Source organism: Panulirus ornatus, chromosome 11 (genome assembly GCF_036320965.1).
Source record: "Panulirus ornatus isolate Po-2019 chromosome 11, ASM3632096v1, whole genome shotgun sequence".
Lineage (NCBI taxonomy): Eukaryota > Metazoa > Arthropoda > Malacostraca > Decapoda > Palinuridae > Panulirus > Panulirus ornatus.
This window is the reverse complement of record NC_092234.1, coordinates 55,143,599-55,164,030: the sequence shown is the minus strand read 5'-3', so window position 1 is coordinate 55,164,030 and position 20,432 is coordinate 55,143,599. Positions and strand designations below refer to the sequence as shown.

The window sequence follows — 20,432 nt, the reverse complement described above, 5'->3', positions numbered from 1 at the left end:
TGCCCTATGCCAGCCAGTGACGCCGGCATGGGCCGGTGACGTCGTGAGGTGGCAGTGACGTCACGATTCGTTAGTGACGTCACGATGCGCCCATACCATCACAATGTGTCTTGCAACAACACGGTGATGCGAGTGAGAAAGTGTGTTTGCTTCCTGCCGCACCCACTGTAGGCGTTCGAGTCTCTCTCTCTCTCTCTCTCTCTCTCTCTCTCTCTCTCTCTCTCTCTCTCTCTCTCTCTCTCTCTCTCTCTCCCCCCCGAGAGGGGGCTAAGCCTGGGGTAGATCCCCTCTCACTTTACATGTCATTAAGTGTGTGTGGGTGTGTGTGTGTGTGTGTGTGTGTTGTGGAAAGGTTATAGTTCTTGTGTTGCAGATGACACAGAAAGTCGAGAAAAGAGAGTTTGTTGATAACTTGTGTTATAAGTTTTCTTCTATATTTTTTCTTTATCTTCAATACGTCTTTTTTTTTTTTTTGTCCTTTTATAGACGTAATATGATAATGGTCCCAGTAAGGGATTGGATTGTATTTGTTGTGTACTTGGTAGACGGATGCTACTTCGGACGATGAAATTTGCCTAATGCAAACAGTTTCAGTGTTAAGATATGTATTGTTTAGATTTGCATATTAAAAGCATTTCAGTGATGGTATGGGTGAAGGGTACATGGCTAAGGGGTAGGTGCTCCGGAGGTACATGGCTAAGGGGTAGGTGGAGGGTACATGGCTAGGGGGGTAGATGGAGGGTACATAGATAAGGGATAGTTGGAGGGTACATGGCTAGGGGGGTAGATGGAGGGTACATGGATAGGGGGTAGATGGAGGGTACATAGATATGGGATAGTTGGAGGGTACATGGCTAGGGGGGTAGATGGAGGGTACATAGATAGGGGATAGTTGGAGGGTACATGGCTAAGGGGTAAGTGAAGGCAAGTACGAATCGTATAGTGGGTACAGCACCTGGTCATAGGAGGGTAACACATACACAGAACACCTTGTTTACAGTACAGATACGTTATATACACAAATTATATATACAACACGGAGGTGTATGTGTGTATGAAACACTACTAATGGAAACATACCTCCTTGAGGCTCTCGCCTGCCATGAGTATGTTCGTATATGATATATCCACATTGAGGTATATCGTAGACCTCTCAGGCCACATACCTGCTCGTCTTATGTCATCGTCAACAAGTCCAGGTGGTGTTCATGTAAGACCAGAAGGTATGGAACACGGCGAGGGAGTGTGAGGAGGAGGAGGAGGAGTGAGGGAGTCAAGGCGAGGGGGTGTGAGGAGGAGGAGGAGGAGGTGTGAGGGAGTCAAGGCGAGGGGGTGTGAGGAGGAGGAGGAGGAGGAGTGAGGGAGTCAAGGCGAGGGGGTGTGAGGAGGAGGAGGAGGAGGTGTGAGGGAGTCAAGGCGAGGGGGTGTGAGGAGGAGGAGGAGGAGGAGTGAGGGAGTCAAGGCGAGGGGTGTGTGAGGAGGAGGAGGAGGTGTGAGGGAGTCAAGGCGAGGGGGTGTGAGGAGGAGGAGGAGGAGGAGTGAGGGAGTCAAGGCGAGGGGTGTGAGGAGGAGGAGGAGGAGGAGGTGTGAGGGAGTCAAGGCGAGGGGGTGTGAGGAGGAGGAGGAGGAGGAGGTGTGAGGGAGTCAAGGATTACACTGTGGGCAGAGTTGTAATGTGGTGAAAGAAGGAAGAACAAAAAAGATAGAAGCCGCACGACTCCCTCACTTCTAGCAGTCCTCCGCCACCACGGTCTACCCCCACACCCAACCATCCTCCCTCCCGGGGACCCCATCAGATGGGCCGTCCAGGCTCGTGCCTGAATCCTCCCACCCGCCCCCTTTCGTTCGCCTCCTCCCGCGACGAAGCATCACCCATGATGGCTCATTTACTCACCAAAGGAGGATTTATTGTCGCTGAACACGGCGTTGGCGGAGCAATACATCATGGGTGGGGTTGGGGGGGGGGTGGTAGTAGGCCTCTCTCTCTCTCTCTCTCTCTCTCTCTCTCTCTCTCTCTCTCTCTCTCTCTCTCTCTCTCTCTCTCAAACCCGGAATATATCCTGCTGGTAGGGTGGGTGGGTAGGGTGGGTGGGTGGGTTTGCTGAGCAAGGTAAGGTGTTAAATGGCGCTACGTTTAGCGCGGCGCTGACGAAGAGGGTGTGGCTGGCGCACGGCAGAGCACGGTGATAGCGATGATGGTGATCGTGATGATGGTGTTCGTGATGATGGTGTGGTACATGGGAGTACAGTGGAAACCCAGACAACAGAAGACGCGATGGACTCTGTGTGAGGAGGAGGAGGAGGAGGAGAAGATTGAGGAGGAGAAGGAGGAGGAGGAGAAGAAGGAGGGTGGTATTATCTGCAGGAGGAGGACAGGACGCAGGTAGTGGGGAGGGGCACATGACAGAGGGACCTGATGGTTTCCTATAACGGTGGTGAAGCCTGGGTCACTGTAGGTGGAGACGGGATGACACAGTACACGGCGCCTCTCGTCCCATTACCTCCTCCGTCACAACCAGTACCTTACGTATGGTTTAGCATGACATATTGTACACGGAAGATACTGGCATGGCATTCTTGTAGAAAACAGTGAATGGAGAAAAACATATTTTGATCTGATTTTATAAAAAGTACGACTATAGAAAAACATATTTTGATCTGATTTTATAAAAAGTACGACTATAGAAAAAAATATTTTGATCTGATTTTATAAAAAGTACGACCATAGAAAAACATATTTTGATCTGATTTTATAAGAAGTACGACTATAGAAAAACATATTTTGATCCGATTTTAACGTAAGTTGGATTTCTTGGTGAGGAACTCTTATCATTTAAGTTGAAATACGTGCGTATTATATACGTGTCAGTCATGATGCAGGCGTATTCGCTGAGGATTAATGTCATCAACGTATTTGTACGTCCTCGAGTGAATGGATTGGTCGTTCACGTCGGGGAGCATCACCGGCTGATGGCTGTTTACTTCACTTCCCTAGCTCCCGCGAGCCACCAATGGAGTTTGATGACATTCATAATCTGAGAATTTAAGTGAAACCTTAGATATGATGAAAAGGAAGTGTGTGTGTTTGGGGGGGGGGGTGTGCGTGTGTGTGTGCGTGTGTGTGTGTGTGTGTGGACTTAATGCCAGCAACCCACGTGTATGTGCAGCAGGGAAACGAAAAAGTGCAAGAACCTTGACTAGGCAGGGGAAGTTGACAGCCACTGAAGTGCTGGTTCACTGCACACAGCCTAGTCACTAACCCACCCCCTCCCCTCAATACCCAGGCTGGGGTTAGTACTGGTTGTAAATTGATCAAGTCACCCCTCGCTCTTTTCTACTCCAAAGTGGGTAGATTGAGTCTCCTGCATCTGAGCTAGTTTATCGACGGACATCTCCAGCCACTCTACCCACACACGTCCCTCCTCTTGACTGATGGTGGAGCAGTGTCCCGGGCTGGTGGTGGTGGAGCAATCTTCAGGACCGGCGGTGGTGGTGGTGGTGGTGGAACATCGAACCGGGCTGGTGATGGAGAATGCTCCCAAACTGGTGGAGCAGTGTCCCGGGGGTGGTGGAGCAGCCTTCTGGGCTGGTGGAGCAGTGTCCCGGGGGTGGTGGAGCAGCCTTCTGGGCTGGTGGAGCAGTGTTCCGGGGGTGGTGGTAGTAGAGCAGCCTTCTGAGGCTTCTGGGTTGGTGAGATATACCGTCCCTGGCCAGCGTTGTGTGAGGGAATACCGCACGACGACCCGCCTCAGGGCCAGCCACGCCACACCACACCAGATGTGGAGGTGGTACCGGCTGACGAAGTCCACGAGGAGCTTGGGTGGGGTTGGGTTACGTCTCCTACACCGTCCTCCTCTACAACCCCCCTTCCCCACACACACACACACACACACGCACACACACGCACACACACACACACACACACACACACACACACACGTCCCTCACAGCAAGAACCATCAGACGTGACCACATATTCATTTTGCGCACATTTGCATCAGAGAATTGTATTCCGACGTAGTTAAAGTCTGCAGTAGTGTGTGTGTGTGTGTGTGTGTGTGTGTCGGTGGAGTTATTAGTAGATATAAGCAAATATACTGCGATCCATATACCATTCACCCCACCTAAAATATAGATAATAACTTATCTTTAGTATATTGCCGATATAGCCGAACCTGTAACTTCCCAGAGAGAGAAAGTAAAGATCGGGTCTAATCTATATGTCCAACATAGATTACTTGGAATGTTTGAGTATAAATCTTTTCCTACTGTGTCCAGAGATTATGAATAAGAGAATCAAAATGATGACAAAATTAATCCAACTGACAAAGAATTTGATGATGTTTGTATATGAAGGACGATCCCTGCTGGTAAAGGGTGGACGAAACGAAAAAATATAATTGATCAAAAAAAAAAAATAATGGGTTTAAAAAAGATATTAGTATCAGAAAATAGTTTGATTGAAAAATATTAATTTGGGGGATTAATGATAAAATTAGCAGTTTTCTCCTGATCTTTTGAGAATTTTAATATTTTTTTTTTTTTGGTTTATAAGACCAAAGTTATCAAATAAACTATCAAAACTAGTGATCATTTTACATTTTTTTTTTTTTGTATCGGTTTATTCCAACTGTTACATGGTACTTTGTGGAATGTGGGCGATTTGTTCTAAACTGAAGTATCTTTTAGATACTCTTTTCAGTCTGGAGCTCATAATACTAGGAGCATCTCTCGTTTTAGTGTGTGATTTTAATATGTCATGGACGAGTCATTTTTCTCGTTGAATTTTTTTTTTTTAGGAATAGTGGCTTGTGAAGATGCGTTGGGACTGTTTTGTTCTGGTTTCTGCTGCTGGCATTCATGGTAATGGTTGTTTTAATTGGTTTAATTCTTTACAGTGCTAAAACTTTTCATTTCTAGAGTTGTATTGATAATATTCATTAGACTATGAAAGTACCTCATTTTTTATTTTGTATTTATTTTATTTATTTTTTCTTGAAATGTAGTCATAATTTTTTATGTATGAGCTTGGATATATAATGGGTAATGGATTTATTTAAGTTGTGCTTAAATATTATTAAGTATTTGAGTTGTAGGTTTATTGGTTGTGTTCCAATCAAAAAAAAGATCGAGAAAGTTGACTGTATTAAAGAAGGGTTTCTTTCAGGAAATTTATTACTGTTAATTCGTTGATTATTATTATCATCTTTTTCTTTAAATTAATTATTTTTTATGTTAGATTTGAGAGAAGATAAATCACTACTTTAATTTTGATTCTGGGATAAGGATGTCAACCTGGACGGGGGTTCAGGTTGTTCATTATATATCATTTTACACTATATTTGCTTCACTTCCTTTGTTAATATTTATATTATATGATATAGGGGGAAGTTTGAGCATTGTAATGTAATGTATTATTGTTGCCTTCACCAACAATGATACTATAAAGAATATCTTTATTAGGAGCTTACCGGAAAATTCTCTTGAATGCATCTATAAAGTGCCATGTAGAAATTGTGATAAGTTTTATGTAGGACAAACTGGTAAGGATCTTTCTGTTTGACTTGAGCAACATAAATATAGTATAAGGACAGGACAAGAATCAAATACCTTGTGTAATGTTAAAATCTATGATCATAACTGGAGTAATGCCATCTCAATTATTAACTCTAACTCCAGTTCCACGAGAAATTTCATTGAATCATATTTTATTAAATACACAAAGAATTCTAACCTTAATATTTGTGAAGGTCTATACAAATTGGATAGCTTTATTGTTGATAAAATTTGTAAACAATTCCCCTTCTTGTCCACGTAATAAATTTATGATATGCTCGTTTTTCTGTCTTGGACAATCACTTGTTTACCAATTGGCGTCCGTGGACTCTATCGAATATGCTAGATCACGCGTAAAATTGTGATCCTTTCCAAGATATATATATATATATATATATATATATATATATATATATATATGAATATTGTGCATATGAACGCGCACTTCCATACAAATCTTCAACAGCCAGGATGGAACCCGGGACCTCAGGGGAGGTTTGTATGTTATATATATTTCATATTTGATTACCTAAAGCTCATGTTAAGGCCCCAGTAGCGGGTTCAGTAATTCATACTATTGTTTTACTGAAACTATCTGGTTATGGAAGTATAATTTGGATTTTACCAATATTTTCATTAGTTTATAAGAGATTTATTTGATTATGGGTATGATTAGGGATTGCTGGGGGAGTTTTAGTAATATTTATATTTTCACGTGAAGTAGATATCAAGGAAGGGTAGGTAGGTAATTGGGTGGTGGAATAAGGGAGGGAGGGTAAGGTACTCGGGTGGTGGAATGAGGACGTGAGGGTAGGTAAATATACATTTATGAAACGCTTAAATTTTGTTATAGAAATATGAATAAGATCATTAAGCAAGGTCACATATTGGGGTTACAGACACACCTCGACCTTCAACAAACTCTCAACCGAACTCTTCAACCTCTGGGTTTTCTGCTCCTCGATTGTTTTCCGAGCTTACGAGTTACCTTCCTCTGACGAGGCGTTTTACTTCGGTTCTGTTTGATTTGTTTTTGAGAGTTGGAACTCTGTTTGCAATTGGCACGTCTTACGTGACGAATGGTGTCCTTTCTGTCGGATACGGTGGTCGTGTATTTCATTACGTCAGCAATGTTTTTGGATAATGGAGTTTGTCTATCTGATGGGGTAGTCTTGACCCTGCGTCTTGCGCTCTTACTCTGACTTCCGGTAGTACTGGCCTCGACTACGGTAGTCTTGCTAGGTCCGGTAGCCTTGCTAGGTCCGGTAGTCGTGCTAGGTCCGGTAGTCGTGCTAGGTCCGGTAGCCTTGCTAGGTCCGGTAGTCTTGCTAGGTCCGGTAGTCTTGCTAGGTCCGGTAGCCTTGCTAGGTCCGGTAGCCTTGCTAGGTCCGGTAGTCGTGCTAGGTCCGGTAGTCGTGCTAGGTCCGGTAGCCTTGCTAGGTCCGGTAGTCTTGCTAGGTCCGGTAGTCTTGCTAGGTCCGGTAGTCTTGCTAGGTCCGGTAGCCTTGCTAGGTCCGGTAGTCGTGCTAGGTCCGGTAGTCGTGCTAGGTCCGGTAGTCGTAGTCGTGCCCTTACGCTGCCCTTTGCCTTTCTTACGCTGACGTCCGGTTTTGTTCGACTTGGGTACGGTAGTGTCGCCCTGATGGTCAGCTACCTCGCCCTCGGGTACCTTCATACATTCGGGTATGGTAAAACTGATTTCGGGTAAAACTGGTTTGCGCTTCCCCTTGCCGCTGCGTTTCTTTACATTATCCGGACGTCTGGTAGCCTGTACGGTAGTCGTGCTAGGTGGGGTAGTTTTGGACTCGGGTTCGGTAGTGTCACCCTGATGGTTAACCACTACGCCCTTGGGTTCGGTAGTTTCACCCTGATGGTTCACTACCAAGTCCTCGGGTTCGGTAGTGTCGACCCGATGGTCAACTACCTCTTCCTCGGGTTCGGTAGTTTCACCCTGATGGTTCACTAACAAGTCCTCGGGTTCGGTAGTTTCACCCTGATGGTTCACTATCAAGTCCTCGGGTTCGGTAGTGTCACCCTGATGGTCAACTACCTCTTCCTCGGGTTCGGTAGTGTCGACCTGATGGTCAACTACCTCTTCCTCGGGTTCGGTAGTGTCGACCTGATGGTCAACTACCTCTTCCTCGGGTTCGATAGTTTCACCCTGATGGTTCACTATCAAGTCCTCGGGTTCGGTAGTGTCACCCTGGTCAACTACCTCTTCCTCGGGTTCGGTAGTGTCGACCTGATGGTCAACTACCTTTTCCTCGGGTTCGATAGTTTCACCCTGATGGTTCACTATCAAGTCCTCGGGTTCGGTAGTGTCACCCTGGTCAACTACCTCTTCCTCGGGTTCGGTAGTGTCACCCTGGTCAACTACCTCTTCCTCGGGTTCGCTAGTGTCACCTTGATGGTCAACTACCTCTTCCTCGGGTTCGATAGTTTCACCCTGATGGTTCACTATCAAGTCCTCGGGTTCGGTAGTGTCGACCTGATGGTCAACTACCTCTTCCTCGGGTTCGATAGTTTCACCCTGATGGTTCACTATCAAGTCCTCGGGTTCGGTAGTGTCACCCTGGTCAACTACTTCTTCCTCGGGTTCGGTAGTGTCACCCTGATGGTCAACTACCTCTTCCTCGGGTTCGGTAGTGTCACCCTGATCAACTACCTCTTCCTCGGGTTCGGTAGTGTCGACCTGATGGTCAACTACCTCTTCCTCGGGTTCGCTAGTGTCACCTTGATGGTCAACTACCTCGCCCTCGGATTCGGTAAAGTCACCCTCATAGTCAGCCTCCTCGCCCTCGGGTTCGGTAGAGTCACCCTCGTAGTCAACTTCCTCGCCCTCGGATTCGGTAAAGTCACCCTCATAGTCAACTTCCTCGCCCTCGGATTCGGTAGAGTCACCCTCGTAGTCAACTACTTCGCCCTTGGATTCAGAAGTGTCACTCTGAAGGTCGACTACCACCTCGTCCTCTGGTTCAGTAGTGTCACACTGAAGGTCCACCATCACATCAGCACGGGTGGGCCTGGCCCTCAGCAGCCTCCTGAAGACTTTCCAGAGGCACCAGAGCAACAGCGCGACCACCATCACCGACCCAGTGAGGAGCAGGAGGAGGACAGGAAGGCTCACACCAAAGACTACCTGGACCCGCTCCACGTACCCTGCGGACACCTCTGGCATGGCCGCCAGCTCCCGCAGGCACCTGATGCTACTGAACAGACGGAACACCTTGCCTAGAGAATCGACGTATGGGTACTGTAGGACTAGAGGTTCCTCAACCGTCAGCTACAGGGGGGGAGGGTTCATCTGCCCCAAGAAAGGCACCTTGATACTGTAGGACTTCACGTGCCTGGTCTGGAGGAGGTCCACCAGCCTGGACTGGTAGCTGCTAAGCAACTTGCTGATCAACGTCAGGAGTAGGAGACAGAAGCATGGCAAATCTAACAACACTGCTATGATGATTGCAATTATTTTATTAATCCTCATTTTAATAATTATTTTTTTCAAACTTCCTCTGTTCTTATTGGTAAGTGGTGTTCAAATGAAAGGAATAATGGGTTGTGGAAGAGGCAGAAATTTTTGTTCTTGTTTCGAGTGTGAAGATTTGGATGGAGGAGGGCTAATGTGGTGTCATTAATGGTAGAAGATGTGAGGATGAAGTGTCTGTCGAGGATGTAGTGTCGAGTTGTCAGTCGAATGTGTAGTGTCGAGTTCTCTGTTAAAGACGTACTGTCGAGATGTCTGTCGAGGATGTAATGTCGAGTTGTGTGTCGAGAGTGTAGTGTCGAGTTGTCTGTCGAGGGTGTGGTGAACATGAGTTTGTCGAAGATGTAGTGTTGAGTTGTCTGTCGAGGGTGTAGTGGAGAGGTCTGCGTAGTGGTGAGGTGTAGTGAAGATGCGTTTATCGAGGGTTTACTGGAGAGGAGTGCGTAGTGGTGAGGTGTAGTGAAGATGCGTTTGTCGAGGGTGTACTGGAGAGGATTGCGTAGTGGTGAGGTGTAGTGAAGATGCATTTGTCGAGGTTGTACTGGAGAGGATTGCGTAGTGGTGAGGTGTAGTGAAGATGCGTTTGTCGAGGGCGTACTGGAGAGGAGTGCGTAGTGGAGGTGTAGTGAAGATGCGTTTGTCGAGGTTGTACTGGAGAGGATTGTGTAGTGGTTAGGTGTAGTGAAGATGCGTTTGTCGAGGGTGTACTGGAGAGGATTGTGTAGTGGTGAGGTGTAGTGAAGATGCGTTTGTCGAGGTTGTACTGGAGAGGATTGTGTAGTGGTGAGGTGTATGAGAGAGCTTGGGAAGTGAGTCAGTTGTTGTTCGCTGATGATACAGCGCTGGTGGCTGATTCATGTGAGAAACTGCAGAAGCTGGTGACTGAGTTTGGTAAAGTGTGTGAAAGAAGAAAGTTAAGAGAAAATGTGAATACGAGCAAGGGTGTTCTGGAGAGGATTGTGTAGTGGTTTGTCGAAGATGTAATGTTTCATGTGCGCTTCTGCATCTACTTCCACAGTTTTCAATGCCTCTTCTTTAACAGCCTTATCATCCAGGGGTTGGGGGGGGGGGGGGTGTTAGTAACCATTTGTCTTTAGACAAATGGTTACTAACAACTGCAATAACTTTTTTTTCTGTTTCATATTGTTGTAATGGATGTTATTATTAGTTTAGTATCACATATGGTATAGCAGTGAGGTAGAGAAAGAGGTAGAGAGGCGGAGAAAAGTTGAAAAAAAAAGAGAGAAAATGATAGCCAGACATTCAGGCAGACGGACTGAAATAGATGAGAGGAGAGTGAGAGAGATAGAGAGTTTGTCAACCATTTCCAGCGCCGCATGAATACACAATCCTCTCCACTGCACCCTTGACAGACGCATCTTCACTACACCTCACCACTACACAATCCTCTCCTCTGCACCCTTGACAGACGCATCTTCACTACACCTCACCACTACACAATCCTCTCCACTGCACCCTTGACAGACGCATCTTCACTACACCTCACCACTACACAATGCTCTCCACTGCACCCTTGACAGACGCATCTTCACTACACCTCACCACTACACAATCCTCTCCAGTACACCCTCGACAAACGCATCTTCACTACACCTAAACACTACACAATCCTCTCCAGTACAACCTCGACAAACGCATCTTCACTACACCTCCACTACGCACTCCTCTCCAGTACGCCCTCGACAAACGCATCCTCACTACACCTCACCACGACGCCATCCTCTCCAGTACATCCTCGACAAATGCATCTTCACTACACCTCACCACTACGCAATCCTCTCCAGTACACCCTCGATAAACGCATCTTCACTACACCTCACCACTACGCAGACCTCTCCACTACACCCTCGACAGACAACTCAACACTACATCTTCGACAAACTCATGTTCACTACACCCTCGACAGACAACTCGACACTACACTCTCGTCACACAACTCGACATTACATCCTCGACAGACATCTCGACAGTACGTCTTTAACAGAGAACTCGACACTACACATTCGACTGACAACTCGACACTACATCCTCGACAGACATTTCATCCTCACATCTTCTACCATTAATGACAACACATTAGCCCTCCTCCATCCAAATCTTCACACTCGAAACAAGAACAAAAATTTCTGCCTCTTCCACAACCCATTATTCCTTTCATTTGAACACCACTTACCAATAAGAACAGAGGAAGTTTGAAAAAAATAATTATTAAAATGAGGATTAATAAAATAATTGCAATCATCATAGCAGTGTTGTTAGATTTGCCATGCTTCTGCCTCCTACTTCTGACGTTGATCAGCAAGTTGCTTAGCAGCTACCAGTCCAGGCTGGTGGACCTCCTCCAGACCAGGCACGTGAAGTCCTACAGTATCAAGGTGCCTTTCTTGGGGCAGATGAACCCTCCTCCCCTGTAGCTGACGGTTGAGGAACCTCTAGTCCTACAGTACCCATACGTCGATTCTCTAGGCAAGGTGTTCCGTCTGTTCAGTAGCATCAGGTGCCTGCGGGAGCTGGCGGCCATGCCAGAGGTGTCCGCAGGGTACGTGGAGCGGGTCCAGGTAGTCTTTGGTGTGAGCCTTCCTGTCCTCCTCCTGCTCCTCACTGGGTCGGTGATGGTGGTCGCGCTGTTGCTCTGGTGCCTCTGGAAAGTCTTCAGGAGGCTGCTGAGGGCCAGGCCCACCCGTGCTGATGTGATGGTGGACCTTCAGTGTGACACTACTGAACCAGAGGACGAGGTGGTAGTCGACCTTCAGAGTGACACTTCTGAATCCAAGGGCGAAGTAGTTGACTACGAGGGTGACTCTACCGAATCCGAGGGCGAGGAAGTTGACTATGAGGGTGACTTTACCGAATCCGAGGGCGAGGAAGTTGACTACGAGGGTGACTCTACCGAACCCGAGGGCGAGGAGGTTGACTATGAGGGTGACTTTACCGAATCCGAGGGCGAGGTAGTTGACCATCAAGGTGACACTAGCGAACCCGAGGAAGAGGTAGTTGACCATCAGGTCGACACTACCGAACCCGAGGAAGAGGTAGTTGATCAGGGTGACACTATCGAACCCGAGGAAGAGGTAGTTGACCATCAAGGTGACACTAGCGAACCCGAGGAAGAGGTAGTTGACCATCAGGTCGACACTACCGAACCCGAGGAAGAGGTAGTTGATCAGGGTGACACTACCGAACCCGAGGAAGAGGTAGTTGACCATCAGGTAGACACTACCGAACCCGAGGAAGAGGTAGTTGACCATCAGGTAGACACTACCGAACCCGAGGACTTGATAGTGAACCATCAGGGTGAAACTACCGAACCCGAGGAAGAGGTAGTTGACCATCAAGGTGACACTACCGAACCCGAGGAAGAGGTAGTTGACCATCAGGGTGAAACTACCGAACCCGAGGAAGAGGTAGTTGACCATCAGGTCGACAATACCGAACCCAAGGAAGAGGTAGTTGACCATCAGGTCGACACTACCGAACCCGAGGAAGAGGTAGTTGATCAGGGTGAAACTACCGAACCCGAGGAAGAGGTAGTTGACCATCAGGTCGACACTACCGAACCCGAGGAAGAGGTAGTTGACCAGGGTGACACTACCGAACCCGAGGAAGAGGTAGTTGACCATCAGGGTGACACTACCGAACCCGAGGAAGAGGTAGTTGATCAGGGTGACACTATCGAACCCGAGGGCGAGGTAGTTGACCATCAGGTCGACACTACCGAACCCGAGGACTTGATAGTGAACCATCAGGGTGAAACTACCGAACCCGAGGACTTGGTAATGAACCATCAGGGTGAAACTACCGAACCCGAGGAAGAGGTAGTTGACCATCGGGTCGACACTACCGAACCCGAGGACTTGGTAGTGAACCATCAGGGTGAAACTACCGAACCCAAGGGCGTAGTGGTTAACCATCAGGGTGACACTACCGAACCCGAGTCCAAAACTACCCCACCTAGCACGACTACCGTACAGGCTACCAGACGTCCGGATAATGTAAAGAAACGCAGCGGCAAGGGGAAGCGCAAACCAGTTTTACCCGAAATCAGTTTTACCATACCCGAATGTATGAAGGTACCCGAGGGCGAGGTAGCTGACCATCAGGGCGACACTACCGTACCCAAGTCCAACAAAACCGGACGTCAGCGTAAGAAAGGCAAAGTGCAGCGTAAGGGCATGACTACCGGACCTAGCACGACTACCGGACCTAGCACGACTACCGGACCTAGCACGACTACCGGACCTAGCACGACTACGACTACCGGACCTAGCAAGACTACCGGACCTAGCAAGGCTACCGGACCTAGCAAGACTACCGGACCTAACACGACTACCGGACCTAGCAAGACTACCGGACCTAGCAAGACTACCGTAGTCGAGGCCAGTACTACCGGAAGTCAGAGTAAGAGCGCAAGACGCAGGGTCAAGACTACCCCATCAGATAGACAAACTCCATTATCCAAAAACATTGCTGACGTAATGAAATACACGACGACCGTATCCGACAGAAAGGACACCATTCGTCACGTAAGACGTGCCAATTGCAAACAGAGTTCCAACTCTCAAAAACAAATCAAACAGAACCGAAGTAAAACGCCTCGTCAGAGGAAGGTAACTCGTAAGCTCGGAAAACAATCGAGGAGCAGAAAACCCAGAGGTTGAAGAGTTCGGTTGAGAGTTTGTTGAAGGTCGAGGTGTGTCTGTAACCCCAATATGTGACCTTGCTTAATGATCTTATTCATATTTCTATAACAAAATTTAAGCGTTTCATAAATGTATATTTACCTACCCTCACATCCTCATTCCACCACCCGATTTACCTTACCTTCCCTTCCTCAAATTCACCACCTGATACCTCCCTACCCTTCCTTGTTTACGTGATATTTTTCCCTTATACTATTTAAGAACTAATGATTCTGGTTTACCCATCCTGGCTGCATCCAACACATTTTCCACTCTACTCTTACTTATTTCGTAGATAAATTCATGCTGTGCAATACGTTACAACTGTTCCTAAAGCGTCAGGTGGTTACAAACCACATGAGATAATATCTCGTATACCTAGACTTTGCCGTGTCTCTTTCTGTCTCGCTGCAGTGACTTTATTTTCGTCTGTTTTGTCTTGCTCACTCGTACGGTTTATTTCGTTTTTACTGTATTATAGAATCACGGTATAGATGATTATGACATAGTAGTTTAAAAAAAAAATTATGATTATTGAGTACGAAAATCAAGTACTAAAACAGCTTAGAATTATTTTTTTTATTATAATTGTTTTGAAAGAACTATCCGATATAAATTAATGATTACTACAGTCAGAGATTGATTTAGTAATTAACTGGTTGTAGTTTATCATATATGAAAGCTAGAGAGTAAATATGAGCGACTGATGACATTCTTCGTTTGTTCTTGAAGCCATCTCGTCCAGTCGGGGAAACGGGTGAGGTTGAAAGTAAAAGTTATACAACATCAACAGAAATGAAAAACATAATAAAATGAATAGAATAAATCACTACAGTTTTCCAGAGTTTAGAAAGACTTGAACTGAAGTTAGAAAACGTGCTGCAGCTTCGAATATGACGCAAAGAATGAGACTAAATGAAGTATTCGCTAGGTCAACCCTAAGAGATATGCTTCCCCTTAGCTTGGTGAAGATCCTGCAAAACGCGTATAGAATCATCAGGGAAGTGAATACCTGAAGTCCAGGGAAGTGAAGTTAGTAACCATTCGTCTTTAGAATCCAGCAACTGCAATGCCTTTTTTTTTTTATGTTTCATATTGTTGTAATGGATGTTATTATTCTAGTCTCGCATACGGTAGCAGAGAGGTAGAGTAGAGAGGTGCAGCAGCAAGGAGGAAAAATAAGAGAGATAAACTGACAGCCAAACATTCAGGCAGACGGACTGAAATAGATGAGAGTTGAGAGAGAGAGAGAGAGAGAGAGAGAGAGAGGTGCTTGTCAACCATTTCCAGCGTCGGGACAAAGACAGAGATAGCTCCGTCCTTTGCTTCCAGCCTAGTTTTGTCCTGTGGTGGGTAATGAGAGAGGAAGTAGTCTTGGAGGGAGAGTTGGCGGAAAGATAGGCAGCGGGGAAATAGGAGGAGGAGAAGAAGATGTAAGAGAGAGAGAGAGAGAGAGAGAGAGAGAATACATCATGATAATGGACGCGACCATATGCCCTCATTTACAATGGTACGAAAAATTCTGTAGTATCCCATGAAAAGTGATGAAACAAAATCATTTTCTATAAGGCTTTTGTTGATTCAAACCATCACCTATGGCGCGATGATCCATGGAAGCTCGCTGATAACTCGAAGTTGGAAATTTGGATACGACTCCAAGGAAAGATGGCTCTCTGAGGAGTGATAGAGATTTTCTGAGCTATTTTGAAGATGCAGCTCACGGTTCTTCTTGTCTTGTTAAACAGACAGATAGGCAGTCTAGAACACATTTATCCATCCCAATTTCTTTTTTCCTTTTTTTAAAGATTTGTCTGTATCCTTTCTTGTTCTCGTTCCTACAAGGCACATGTGTACTCCCGACTACTTCCATGCGTTGATATGATTGCAAGGATCATCATATGTGTGGGGAAATTTGCTTTCCTATGTTGTTACGAGAGAAGTAAAGGTGTGATGACTTGTATGGTGAAATTGAGTGAAAAGAGTAAGAACTGCCTCTTAAAGTGCATTCTGTACGAGGAATGGGATAGCTAGAGATAGATACAGACAGAGGGATAGATACATAGAAAGAAAGCAGACCAAAGGAGAGAATTATACCCCATGAAGATAGGTAAAGATAGAGATAGGTAAAGAAAGAGACAGGTAAAGATAAGAGACTAGACAGAAGGAATGAGGAATTAAAAATCTCCCGACACAAAGAGGCACCAAGTTTTAAGTGCCTTGGAGATGCCATCGGGGTATCATGATGCATAATGAAACCCGTCACAACTTGGTGGAACTTTAAGATGACTGTATGTCATTAAGAGGTTGAGAGGGGCCCACCCGTACCCTTCCCATGTCTCCCTTTCATCCAGGCGTGTACCTTTACTTGCATTCGAACCTTTCATCCAGGCGTGTACCTTTACTTGCATTCGAACCTCATCCGACTACAGGTACAATGAATGGTTTATACAGATGATGATGTACATACAATAGAGGATCCTATACATTGTTAGATTCTATTCATTAAGGAGACCTTCCCTTGAAATGATGAGGTATACTCAGACGATGAAGTAACACATTTCATCTTCGTTCCTCACACAGCTGTTATCATTATGCTTTTCTTGTTCGTTTTTGACTACAGATTCGATGCAATGTGAAGATGTTTTTGTGGATCAAGTTAGTAAATGCGTGTTGGGTTGGGTATGATAATACCTCCTCCTTCCCTGGAGCAGCTGAGCTGTGGAATTCTCTTCTTTCTTTTATCTTGCCTGCGTCGTATAACCTTTCTTCCTTTAAGAGCCATATCTACACACACACACACACACACACACACACACACCTGCGGAGAACATAGATGAATAGATGAATGTGAAATAGATTGTATATATATATATATATATATATATATATATATATATATATATATATATATATATATATATATACACACACATTGTCACGGCGTATGCGCCTGCCATGTCCTCCCACAACCTATCCCCCATCAACCCCGCTTTCCCATCACCTCAACCTCCCAACCCATAAGGCACTGCAGGTGTAATGGAACACGTGGGAAATAAAAGGTTAAAAAGAAATCATCCAGGAATATTTGGTGGACCATGAAGACGTGCCCTTAGTGTCAACAATGGCGGAAGATCTCCACCTTTATATATTCACTGCCACGACGGAGAATACTGACCCTTACGCCCTCGGTGTGAAACGACGATAACTACACGCCTTAACGACGCCCGGAGAGGGAAAGGATGATAATCATCTTAATGGCAGGGGTACCTAAGGGTGAAAGTGCCTGAAGGGGAGAGGGTTTATAGTAATAGGAGATGTGGTTAAGGGTTTCCGCTGAACCATTTTATGTGCGGGTCTGGCCCCTGTCGACGGTGATTCTGTGCTTAAATTTATTTCCATGTTGTATATGATGTAAGGTGCTTGTCTGGCTGGGGTGGGGGATATATATATACATATATATATATATATATATATATATATATATATATATATATATCATCCTATACTCTACTCTGAAGATCTTCCTCTTCTTCTTCTTCTTCTTCTTCTTCTTCTTCTTCTTCTTCTTCCTCCTCCTCCTCCTCCTGTAATGCTCAACGTAGGAAGCTGATGACTTATATTCCCAGCTGTCGTTGACCTCCAAATTAAACTCCAACTCGTTAGCCCAGCAATAACCAGACATCGTAAAACACCGGCCAACGAGCTGAAGAATGAGGGAACAAATAAACTACAACGCACAAACACACCAACAAGGACACTACCGTAGTCTCGCTGTAGCGTATGTGTCCAGCATGTTGTTGTTGTTGTTGTTGTTGTTGTTGTGTGTGTGGGGCGAGTGTGGCCGAGGTGGTGGGTGGGTGGGAGTTATTGTGTGATGAGGGGAAGTGTTATTTCATCATATATTTTTTTTCTTTTTTTTTCAGGATGGTGTGAGTCGGTGACCCGTTTTTTTCTTTTAGCAGACACCAGTGGAGAGAGAGAGAGAGAGAGAGAGAGAGAGAGAGAGAGACCCCACAGACCAAAGGTCTAAGCGAGGTGGTCTTTGGCCTCTTAACACACCTGAAAAAGGATGCGGTTCCCTTTGGAAGCAGTCGACGAAATGGATAGCGAAGCGAAGAGAGAGAGAGAGAGAGAGAGAGAGAGAGCCATGCCTTTTAGTGTGCTCCTGGCGGGTCACCCGCTCTGTGTACCTGTGTTCAGCGTGACGCTTTTAAAATCTTACAAAAAAGTAGCGAAGAAACACTGTTGTGTGTGTGTGATTAGCTTTAGGGTTGTTATCGTATGAGCCAAGTATCAAGGCAACAGTGTTGTCATCCCATTGAGACCCATGTACCATACGCGATACGAATACCAACGAACCAGCTATACCATATTATTCTTGTGTACTCTTCATTGGCTAGATGAAATACGCTAAGTGACGCCATGAAGTCTGTACTTCTTAATTGCTTTTAAACGAAATGCGCTTCGCGACGTCACTCAGAAGTCGCGAGTGGAAAACGGGATGTGAAAGATAAACAAAGAGACTTGCGTTTTCTGTGCAAGCCACGGAAAGTAAGGGGGGGTTAAGTTGTATCACATGATAATTCAAAAACTTTTAAAACTTATATCTCGCACTGCACACGGTGGGCGTGTAACATTTTTGGGGCAAAACTCTGGAAAATATGTGTGGAATATGTCCCCATGCCTAGGTCAGTTGGCCACTGTGGTTGGTTTCATAAAACATTAAGAATGTAGAGGAAAATGTTTTAAGTTTTAGAAAATATGCGGTGCTTTATATATTGGTGTGTGGAGAGGTGGTTGTGGAGTGGGTTGTTCATTGTAGGAATGGTTTGTGGTAGCAGTAGTAGTACGTAGTGGTTGTACCAATATTAGTGGTAGTAGTGATAATAATAGTAGTAGATGTAGTAGTAGTAGTGGTAGTAGTATTATCAGCAATAGTGTTAGTAGTAGTAGTAGTAGTAGAAGTACCAAATGAATGCATTATGGAATTTTGGAGTTTATATTTTATATTCATTTCTCCATGTTGGAGTCTGTCTCGTTCAAGGTGAGAGCGAGGGGGGGGGGGGGGGAAGAAAAAAACGAAAGGTAAGAAGGAAGGAAGGAAGGAAACAGAAGAAAAAGTATTTCAAGCAAAAGGACCACACACACACACACACACACACACACCACACACTTACACACACACACACACACACTTACACACACACACACACACACACACACACACACACTACACACACACACACACACACTTACACACACACACACACACGCACACACACACACACACACACTACACACACACACTACACACACACACACACTTACACACACACACACACACTTACACACACACACACACACACTTACACACACACACACACACACACACACACACACACACACACACACACACACACACACACCAGCACTTCAACAAAAGCACTAAAGAGACCCACAAACCAGCAATCCCAGGAACACAAAACTCAACTCCCATTCCTTTTCCCACTGACTTAAAAATCCCACCATTTCTCCCCGTCTCATCCCAGGCCTCGAGTGAAGAAAGAGACATATAAAGAGAGACACCGTAGAGTCGCATTCGTGGCCCCACAATTCAGGTAATTCACCCTTTCATCCTTCCGCTCTCCTCACCAGCAGGATAAACATAGGCGGGGCATTACTACCACCATCATCAGACGACCAGGTCATCCCGAGAGAGAGAGAGAGAGAGAGAGAGAGAGAGAGAGAGAGAGAGAGAGAAGTGAGTTTAGATCGGTCAATATATCTCGTTAAAATCTCTGAATATATATATATATATATATATATATATATATATATATATATATATATATATATATATATATATATATATATATATATTAGATTGATCACTTGTAAGATGGATGATCTTATATTCATTATGTTATGAGAGTCGTTCATCTGGATAGAATTGGGTTCGTTGATGACCTTGTTGGCGGAAAGGTCATTCATGATTCGGGTAGTTAACAGCCATGGAGAGAGAGAGAGAGAGAGAGAGAGAGAGAGAGAGAGCAACTTTATTTTAGTCAAATAGATAAGTAAATAACTGGAACTATTAGATAAAGAGAGTTTCGAATCATTTGAATCAGTACCGAGACGTTGGTTCGAACCGCGGTGTCCACAGAATATGGTATACAGGATGTTTCAAAAGTTCAGACTCTGAGCCATAGTTCATCATTTACCTTCAGTTCAGCAAATGTTTGAACTGCGTGTTATGAACTTTCGTGTGCATATGTACCCAGGAGTTCTCCGTACTCATGACGTGTAGTTTGAACAGTTGTTGAACTGGAAAGTGAACCGTGGATCATCCCTTTGAGTCCATTTTTTTTTTTTTTAGACACTCTGTACATTTTATCTCCAAGAGTAACATTTCAACCTGCTTTTAAATATCATTAAACTTTGCTTTTTTTCCTCTATTTAACTATAAATTTCCACTCGTCTGTTGATTTCTTTGTTTCCATTGTAAACCATTGAAAGGTCTGTGGGCCTGGTTGTGGATGGGGAGCTGTGGTTTCGATCCATTGCACATTGTAACTAGAGAATGGACGTGGGCGGATGCTGCGGCCTTTTTCTTCGTCTGTTTCCTGGCGCTACCTCGCTAACGCGGGAAACGCTGTTGAGTCGCCAGACACGCGATGTTGGCCAACTTGATC

General features: G+C 45.3%; 3 protein-coding genes across 12 annotated transcripts in view; 2 read left to right on the top strand and 1 right to left on the bottom strand.

Moving 5' to 3' along the window:
- LOC139751551 (mechanosensory protein 2-like) overlaps window positions 1-20,432 on the top strand; it is a 1,369,287-nt gene that overhangs the window by 476,660 nt on the left and 872,195 nt on the right. The gene's annotated exons all lie outside the window — the stretch shown is intronic.
- LOC139751550 (uncharacterized) lies at window positions 6,399-9,088 on the bottom strand. Of its 7 annotated transcripts, XM_071667085.1 has the most exons (3): window positions 8,141-9,087; window positions 7,895-7,975; window positions 6,399-7,813 (listed from the first exon to the last, which is right to left on the bottom strand). In XM_071667085.1, exons 1-3 carry the CDS (start codon window positions 8,732-8,734, stop codon window positions 6,494-6,496), a joined length of 1,995 nt encoding a protein of 664 aa, XP_071523186.1. In that variant the 5' UTR covers window positions 8,735-9,087; the 3' UTR covers window positions 6,399-6,493. The 7 variants fall into 7 exon arrangements, with proteins under 7 accessions (XP_071523186.1, XP_071523181.1, XP_071523182.1 ...); XM_071667080.1 differs by having other exon boundaries at window positions 6,399-7,690; window positions 7,772-9,088; XM_071667081.1 differs by having other exon boundaries at window positions 7,895-9,088.
- LOC139751547 (uncharacterized) lies at window positions 11,224-13,814 on the top strand. Of its 4 annotated transcripts, none has more exons than XM_071667077.1 (2): window positions 11,224-12,093; window positions 12,133-13,814. In XM_071667077.1, exons 1-2 carry the CDS (start codon window positions 11,581-11,583, stop codon window positions 13,717-13,719), a joined length of 2,100 nt encoding a protein of 699 aa, XP_071523178.1. In that variant the 5' UTR covers window positions 11,224-11,580; the 3' UTR covers window positions 13,720-13,814. The 4 variants fall into 4 exon arrangements, with proteins under 4 accessions (XP_071523178.1, XP_071523179.1, XP_071523177.1 ...); XM_071667078.1 differs by having other exon boundaries at window positions 11,225-12,423; window positions 12,589-13,814; XM_071667076.1 differs by having other exon boundaries at window positions 11,225-12,603; window positions 12,643-13,814.

Coding starts and splice junctions, on each gene's coding strand:
- LOC139751550 (XM_071667079.1), bottom strand. CDS start 8,734: ATGCCAGAGGTGTCCGCAGGGTACGTGGAGCGGGTCCAGGTAGTCTTT. Junction 8,141..8,182: donor CTACCGAACCCGAGGAAGAG/GTAGTTGACCAT, acceptor CCCGAGGAAGAA/GTAGTTGACCAGGGTGACAC.
- LOC139751547 (XM_071667077.1), top strand. CDS start 11,581: ATGCCAGAGGTGTCCGCAGGGTACGTGGAGCGGGTCCAGGTAGTCTTT. Junction 12,094..12,132: donor CTACCGAACCCGAGGAAGAG/GTAGTTGATCAG, acceptor CCCGAGGAAGAG/GTAGTTGACCATCAAGGTGA.